The 8,775-nt window shown below is 41.6% G+C and overlaps 1 protein-coding gene across 1 annotated transcript; it reads left to right on the top strand.

Moving 5' to 3' along the window:
• Positions 1-596: 596 nt before the first annotated feature.
• On the top strand, positions 597-8,775 carry LOC111804555. Its single transcript, XM_023689406.1, has 4 exons — positions 597-993; positions 4,732-4,803; positions 6,169-6,240; positions 6,400-8,775. The coding sequence occupies exons 1-4, from the start codon at positions 984-986 to the stop codon at positions 8,553-8,555; spliced, it is 2,310 nt and encodes a 769-aa protein (XP_023545174.1). The 5' UTR covers positions 597-983; the 3' UTR covers positions 8,556-8,775.

Genomic DNA, 8,775 nt, shown 5'->3' with positions numbered 1-8,775 from the left:
CTAAGGAGATAGACTTGAAATCAATTGGGCTTAGGTTTGAACTTCTGCTTTCCTTTCCACTCTAGTAGTTAAACGAGGTGTGAGGTTGGTTATGGACATGTGACTTGATACTTCACTTAGATTACCCTGCATGCTAGGCCTAGGCAAAGTTGCTGAGTTTTGGGCCTAAGACGAGTGGGTTAAATGTGAATCATTGGCGGGATGATCTGAATCATTCCTCCTAAGAATGTAGAAGCTCCTCTAGTAGACACGTTTTAAAACCGTGAGACTAACGACCATACTTAACAAACTAAAACGGATAATATTTATAGTATGTGCAGTTTAGAAGAGATTTGTCCCGACTCAATTTGTGGGTTATAATAGTCAAATGAAATATAATTAAAAGTGGTAAAATATATATATATATATATATATATATATATATATATATATATATATATATATATATATATATAATTAATTAGAAAGTTTGTATTTGAAGCAAAGAAAAAGAAGCGGTTGTGTAAGACGCGCGGGCGGAGTTGAGAGAAAAGAGCGCATGATGGTGAATGATAATGAAGCAGAAGGGTGAGGATATTGGGCGCACAGTGGACCCTATGGAAGTGGGGACTCTTTTCCTTTCTTTCTTTCTTTCTTCTTCTTTATTTGGGCACTCACCATTGCCCACACCTTTCTCCCTCGGGACCTGCGTTCCTTTCCACTCTCTCCTTCTTTCTCACCCAGTCCTTCCTCGCGTGCTTCCCCATCCCTGGAACTCCCACAAAAAAACACGAACAAAAACACCCCCAAATCCTGTTCCAAACCCAAGAACAACAACAAAAATGTCCCACAATCTCTTCTACTTCCACCATTGTTGTTTAAACCCCTTTTCCTCATCTGGGTCTTCAAGAAATGCCATTTTTACTCTCTATTTTCATCTCTATTTCATCAAATCCATGTGATTTTCAAGCTTTTTCCCTTGTTCTTCGTCTTCTTCCAACACTATGAAGCCAGGTTTGTTTGATTCCATTATTTCTATACCTTGCTTCTATAGGGAAGACAAGAGACATGGAATCTCTTTTCTTTTCGGGTGTTTTTTTTAATGTTTACTTTCTTTGTCGTGTTTTTAATTGTTGTCTATTTGTTTAGTTTCTTTTGAGTTGTTGTTCATCTCTGTTTTTGGGTGCTTCTGTTTGTCATTTGAAGGATGCAAAATGATCCACTCGTTTGATCTTGAAAATGTGTTGAGATTAAGTGTACTGATAACTATGAATGCTGACAATTAGGATTTCATTTGGCTATACTGATTTTGATTTTATATTTGTTCATTCATTCTTGCATTTCAGTTGAATGTACTTGTTTTTCCCTGTTCTTTCCATGGATTGGATGGCTATGAATGAAAAAGGCAAAGAGATGGAAAGGAAACGGAACGTTCGAAAAATACTCGAAAGTAGAGTCCTAAGCCAATGGATTCCAATGTGATATTGTTCTAACGTTATTCATTCACAAATGATTTGTTAGGAATCACGAACCTTCATAATAGTATGATATTGTTCACTTTGAGCATAAGCTCTCGTGGCTTTGCTTTTGGTTTTCCCAAAAGGCCTCGTACCAATGGAGATGTATTCCTTGGCTTATAAACCCATGATCACAATCCTCCCCTCGAACAAAGTACACTGTAAAGCCTCCCCTGAGGCCTATGGAGCCTTCGAATAGCCTCCCTTTAATCAAGGCTAGACTCTTTCTCAAGAGGCCTCGAACAAAGTACACCTTTTGTTTGATACTTGAGGCACTTTTGACTACACTTTTGAGGCTCACAACTTCTTTGTTCAATATTTAAGGATTCTATTGACATGACTAAGTTAAGGGCATGACTCTGATACCATGTTAGGAACCACGGCTCTCGACAATGGTATGATATTGTCCACTTTGAGCATAAGCTCTCATGGCTGTGCTTTGGGCTTCCCCAAAAGGCCTCATACCAATGGAGATGTATTCCTTACTTATAAACCCATGATCAACCCCTTAATTAGCCCATGTGGGACTCCTCTCCCAACAATCTTCAACATGGTCGAATCCACTGGTTTTTTTATTAGATCCGAATGCTCCGAAGAATGGCTAGTCCGTAATGGTGGAAGAACTCTCCTTTAACCAATGAGTGGAAAGTTAAAAGAACCTACTCCAAGTCTTTGCAGCTTGAGTTAGAAAGCTTGTATAGGAAATTTCAAAAAGGTTCAAGCTTAGAAGGAACTTCCATTCATCTCAAGTTTGATGGCTTTGGATTTTGGAACTAAAGGAAAAAGTACGTTTCTTCGCTTTGAGTGTAGCTTTGGTAGTTTTCTTGGAGTGGAAGTTTTAAAGTTATAATCAAGCCCATGCTCTTTCTCTAGAGCTCTTTCTTGGCTAATTTTTGGAAAGAGTGAAACACGGGGATTTTCTTTTTACTTGTGATCTTGTACCATTCACGGTGTAACAACCCAAGCCCATTGCTAGCAGATATTGTCCACTTTGGCCCGTTACGTATCGCCGTCAGTCTCATGGTTTTAAAACGCGTCTAGTAGGGAGATGTTTCCACACCTTTATAAGGAGTTTTGTTTTCGTCTCCAACCGATGTGGGATCTCGCAATCCACCCCCTTGCTCTGATACCATTTGTAACAACCTAAGCCCACTGCTTGCAGATATTGTCCGCTTTGGCCCATTACGTATCACTGTTATCCTCATGGTTTTAAAACGTGTCTACTAGGGAGAAGTTTCCACACACTTATAAGGAATGTTTCGTTCCCTTCTCCAACCGATGTGGTATCTCACACACGGTCTCAATTTGGAGGGCCCAACACAAATATTTTTGTAGTACTACTTTCACTACAATTCTTGATTGGAGGGCTTTGGTTGGATCCTCTTAGTAAAGTGGACATTTTGTCCCGTTGTCCTTTATGCTGTTCTTGTTGGATGTGACCTCTCATTATGTATTCCTATGTTTCTCATTAAAAAAATGGAGGAAAAAACATAGATATTTGTGTCTTTGTTACTTGCAACGAAAAAGTACTAATAATTCATTGGGATTCGGAAGTTCTTTGAGGTTGCAGTTGGTTTGAAGATTTATACATGGACTATCTCTAATAGCCCAAGCCCACTGCTAGTAGATATTGTCCTCTCTAGGATTTCCCTTTTGGGCTTCCTCTTAAGGTTTTAAAACGCATATGCTAGGGAGAGGTTTCCACACCCTTATAAGGAATGCTTCGTTCTCCTCTCCAACCAAGGTGGGATCTCACAATCCACTCCCCTTGGGGCCCAGTGTTCTCGTTGGCACATCGCCCAGTGTCTGGTTCTGATACCATTTGTAACAGCCCAAGCCCACCGCTAGTAGATAATTGTCCTCTTTGGACTTTCCCTTTTAGGTTTCCCCTCAAGGTTTTAAAATGCATCTGCTAGGGAGGGGTTTCCACACCATTATAAGGAATGCTTCGTTCACCTCTCCAACCAATATTGAATCTCACAATCCTCCCCCCTTGGGGGCCCGCATTCTCATTGGCACACCGCCCAGGGTCTGGCTCGGATACTATTTGTAACAGCCCAAGCCCACTACTAGTAGATATTGTTCTCTTTCAGATTTCCCTTTTGGGCTTCCACTTAAGGTTTTAAAACGCATATGCTAGGAAGAGGTTTCCACACCCTTATAAGGAATGCTTCGTTCCCCTCTCTAACTAATGTGAGGTCTCACACTATCTAACTATAGTTGTTAACATTGAGAGGCGCTGATGCACAAAGCAGGATGAATGAAATGGTATTTGATCTGAACTGTGACAATGGAAGAGGATTAATGCTGCAAATATGATCCAAAGAAAGAGATCTATTCCCATTTGTGATCTTCACCCAACACTTGTTCTTGTTAGGAACCACGACTGTCCACCATGGTATGATATTGTCCACTTTGAGCATAAGCTCTCATGGTTTTGCTTTTGGTTTCTCCAAAAGGCCTCATACCAATGGAGATATATTCCTTGCTCAAAAACTCATGATCATCCTCTTAATTAACCAACGTGGGACTTCCTCTCAACAATCCTCAACAGCAAACTGGTACAAAACTAAAAGCTATTGAGTTTACAAGTAAAATCAAGCATCTTTCTATTTTGGGGTGGTCGAACAACCTATGTAGCCCTCGAACAGACTCTCCTTAGTTGAGGTTCGACTCCTTTCTCTGGAGCACTCGAACAAAGTACACCCTTTGTTCGACACTTGAGTCACTTTTGACTACACCTTCGAGGCTAGCAACTTCTTTGTTCAACACTTGAGAATTCTATTGACATGGCTAAGTTAAGGGCATGGTTCTAATACCATGTGTTAGGAAACACGACATTCTATAATGGTATGATAACGTCCACTTTGAGCATAAGCTCTCGTGGCTTTGCTTTTGGTTTCTCCAAAAGGCCTCATACCAATAGAGATGTATTCCTTACTTACAAACCCATGATCAACCCCTGAATTAGCAAATGTGGGACTCCCTCCCAACAATCCTCAACGGTCTTTCTGTTGCCCATGACTTGGAAGCTTTGATCTTTGTGTCTCTGAGAGTCCGGGTATATCACGAGTCTTAAAAAAACCTTCAATTATTATTATTATTTCTAAAGAAGTTCACAAGTTCACTTGAAGTTTGCCACTTTTTCCTTTGCTTGTTTTGCCATCATACAACTTCTCTTGTAGCTGTTTTTTTTTTTCTTGATTTGATTGGAAGTTCTCTCTTTCACTTCCAGGTGTAGAGCAAGGTGATTTGGACTCATCTCCTGTGCAAAGTTTGGATGGAAGTTTTAGAAAGTTCATATCTGGTAACCATTGCTTTTTATTTATTTATTTATTTATTTTGATATTCTCAATAAATATAGTCTCAAATAATGTTGAGGCACACTACAAGAAAGGGCTCGAGTCAAGAGTAATAAGACCTAGCGAATGGTTACAAGAAACCAAACATATCCGAAAAGACTCTCATCCTAAAGTCCCCACAAAATAGCACACACCCGATCTTTGAAGGGTAGATGAAGGAAAAACTCCTCAAATGCCTCCTTACGACTCAAAAAAATTGTGCTAGGCTGCTCGAGCACAAGCACAACTCTAAGGACTATCTTGCTTATGCCTCGTCTTTTCCTCAATGTCCACTCTGTGTGGTGTGTTGGATGATGCACTGTTCTCCTTGGTTGCATCATGACACTCGTCTAGGCCCTAGTGTGGCTAGGCTATCTTGCTTATGCCTCGTCTTCTCCTTAATGTCCACTCTGTGTGGTGTGTTGGATGATGCACTGTTCTCCTTGGTTGCATCATGACACTCGTCTAGGCCCTAGTGTGGCTAGGCTATCTTGCTTATGCCTCGTCTTCTCCTTAATGTCCACTCTGTGTGGTGTGTTGGATGATGCACTGTTCTCCTTGGTTGCATCATGACACTCGTCTAGGCCCTAGTGTGGCTAGGCTATCTTGCTTATGCCTCGTCTTCTCCTCAATGTCCACTCTGTGTAGTGTGTTGGATGATGCACCGTTCTCCCGGTCGCATTATGACACTCGTCTAAGCCCTCGTGTGGTTAGATGGGTGCCACTTGAGGGTCATTGTTTTGCTTATTGTAACGTAAGGGTCACTACCTACTCTTTTCATAATGTAGTTGTGACACCAGACACCAACAGAGACCACATAAGCTAAACAACCCACCCAACTCGTCCCAGAACAACTTCCTCCCTCTTTGTTCGAGAGGCCAGTAAACCCTAGACATCCACCCTTCGACACCTGGAAGCTGAAGGAAACTCACACTGAAAAGGCCCCTTTAACCATGTTTGGATTTAACAAGAATGACGATGTCGAGGTTTTCCTATGCAATGACTTCTTTAACCAATCTCCTATTCTCCATACCTGTAATGGCCCAAGCCCATGACTAGCAAATATTGTCCTCTTTGAGCTTTCCCTTTCGGGGTTCCCCTCAAGGCTTTAAAACGCGTCTACTAGGAAAGGTTTCCACACCCCTTATAAAGGGTGTTTCGTTCTCCTCTCCCTAGGGAATAGATTGACTTCCATAAGGGCACTTTGGAATAGATTGACTTCCATAAGGGCACTTTGGAATAAAGAATAGTGTGGGGATAATTGGATATGCAACTAAATGATGCTTCAATTACATTCTTATCCTCACAACGCTTACATCAATATGCTACAGGTTTTCTTCAAAATGGTACAGACTTGTCTCCAGCTCAAAGCTTGGATGGAAGTTTTCGAAAATCACATTCGGGTTTGTACTCCTCGGTTAAAATTCCATTTTTGTCCCTATACTATTCGATGTGTATTACTTTGGTCTCAGTTACCGTACATTCAATAAATCTTAAAATTAGTTCCTACTATTAGCGATCGTTAACTGATTCATATAACATAACGGTCATCTTCATTGCAGCTCAATCAGGGCGTAGTCCGTCTGCCACTGCCTCATCAGGCAAATTTGTTCCTGTTTCAAGAAGAGTATATAAAGTGCTGAAGGACTTTAAAAGAAAACTCAATGATTTTGAAATCTTTAATCAGAGTCTTGAGGATTGGGTTGTAGAGAATACTTCACCCCGTTCTGCTGATGAGGAACCAAATTTTCCGTCGCCATTTCCGATCGACGAAATTCACGAGCTCGATTTAGCACTAGAAGGAGTTTTGTTTCAGCAACTGTTTCGTATGCCATGTTCACCGTTCTCCGATGATCTAATCGAAGATGAGTTCCTTGCACTTGAAGACTTCTTTCATGCTATCATCAATGGTTTATGGCGTACATTTTGGCATAAGAGCAGACCGTTACCTTTCTTTGTATCCTGCCCTCGTCACTTAGGATCGAAATTCTATACCGTTGAAAAGGCGATATCAAGGGGAAAGGTGGGAGAGTTACTAGGCTTAGGCTTGATTTCTAGAGTTGGAGACGAGCTACAAGTTCGTTGGGATCAAGTCGTGCAGTTTGCTTTATTCAAGGCTAATATACTATCAGAAGATGGGTTGAGGTTGTCGGGTCGTGTTGTTTGTGAAGCTCTCTTCTATGGCTTACATTTACTTATTTCTAGGAGTTTAAGCAAAATTGGTACTGTCAAGAACTATGATTCTGTTTTCGTTTTGATATTAGATTCGAAATATGGTGGCGTAGTAAAACTCGGCGGAGATCTTAGCAGGCTCGAGATTAACTCGGCTAACCCGTACCAATCAGCAGTTGAATGGATGAGAAACTATGCTGAAGTATGCGTTTCGCCGGTCGACCGTATATGGAACAAACTTGGAAATGTAAACTGGGGAGACTTGGGAACTTTACAAATCTTATTGGCAACTTTCTACTCTATAGTTCAATGGTATGGTCTGCCAAGACACTCGATTACGTCTTTAGCATCAGACCATGGTTTGCGTTTACAGAAGCGTTGGATCGAGTGTCGAGTGTCGGAGAATGAAAATACAATAGTTCCTTTTGAACAGTTTAATGATCATCCTGGAGAGATCGTTGAACTCGAGCAGATGGATAATGATGTGTACAAGAACCAAGCATTGCGTTTGAAGCTTCGTCCCGGGGAAATACTCGTTGTTGATGATCAAAGACAAGGGCGAAAAAGCTTCGAGGTGCAGGGATCCTTGGTTGGTGTTAATAACTGTTCTTTATACACTGCTGTTTCTGTTGATTATCCTGCTGAGTTGTTGACGCTTTACGTTGGCGCTCACGTGTCGAAGCTCGAGCCATCTTGGGAGGATATGAGTCTTTGGTATCAAGTACAGAGACAAACAAAAGTACTGAACATCTTCAAGTTACAAGGCATTTCAAGCAGATGCTTACCTGAAATCATTGCCTCGGGCCGAATCCTACATTCTGGTCCGTGTAAGAAGCAGACCGTGGGGGGACGATGTGATCACCCATGGTGCGGGACACCGGTGCTTTTGACATCACCGGTTGGTGAGCAGCTTTCATCTATAGTTGCTCGGGATGGCTCGTTATCTTCCGAAGAGGCGATTCGTTGTTGCCGGGACTGTCTAGCTGCTCTAAGAAGTGCATCTCTAGCTAGTGTCCAGCATGGTGATATCTGCCCTGAGAATATCATACGTGTTGTTGACGTGCAAGAATCAAGAAACGGTTACTTATACATTCCGATATCGTGGGGACGTGCCGTTTTGGAAGACCGTGACAGCCCGGCTGTGAACTTACAATTCTCATCCTCTCATGCTCTCCAGCATGGGAAACTTTGTCCATCTTCGGACGCTGAGAGCGTCATTTATCTCCTCTATTACGTTTGCGGCGGATCGATGGAGCTACAAGACTCCATCGAATCGGCATTGCAATGGAGGGAAACAAGCTGGGCGAAACGGATCATTCAGCAGCAGCTGGGCGAGGCGTCAGCCTTGTTGAAGGCATTTGCTGATTATGTTGATAGCCTTTGTGGAACGCCGTACACGGTCGACTACGACATATGGTTGAAGAGACTGAGCAGGGCGGTCGATGGGTCGTCGGATCGAGGCAAAACGGTTGAGGAAGTTGCTATAACATTGAAGCTGGAAGATGTGGCTGAGTCTTCAGGAACATCAGGAGCTGGTGCTTCTTAAGGTTGTTTATTATGTTCCATTGCTAAGATTTGAGTGGGGATTTTTTTAATTTTTTAATTTTTATTTTTGTTGATTTCTTTGTTTAAAAGAATGAGAGATGAATTTGTATGAATGTTACAAGGTTTCTCCTCATGGGGAATATGATTTTGTGAAATTGTTTCCACTGTAAATGTATAATGTTTGCTCAAAGTTTATGAAATCATGTTTATGCTGTTCATGA

This window comes from Cucurbita pepo, chromosome LG10 (genome assembly GCF_002806865.2).
Source record: "Cucurbita pepo subsp. pepo cultivar mu-cu-16 chromosome LG10, ASM280686v2, whole genome shotgun sequence".
Taxonomy (NCBI): domain Eukaryota; kingdom Viridiplantae; phylum Streptophyta; class Magnoliopsida; order Cucurbitales; family Cucurbitaceae; genus Cucurbita; species Cucurbita pepo.
Note: the sequence above shows the minus strand (reverse complement) of the source record. Positions and strands in the feature narration are given on the sequence as shown.

What these genes read in the sequence shown, in the direction of transcription:
- LOC111804555 (XM_023689406.1), top strand. An exon ending in TTTTAGAAAGTTCATATCTG is followed by an intron (nt 4,804 to 6,168) that starts GTAACCATTGCT and finishes AATATGCTACAG; the next exon opens with GTTTTCTTCAAAATGGTACA. An exon ending in TTTTCGAAAATCACATTCGG is followed by an intron (nt 6,241 to 6,399) that starts GTTTGTACTCCT and finishes TCTTCATTGCAG; the next exon opens with CTCAATCAGGGCGTAGTCCG.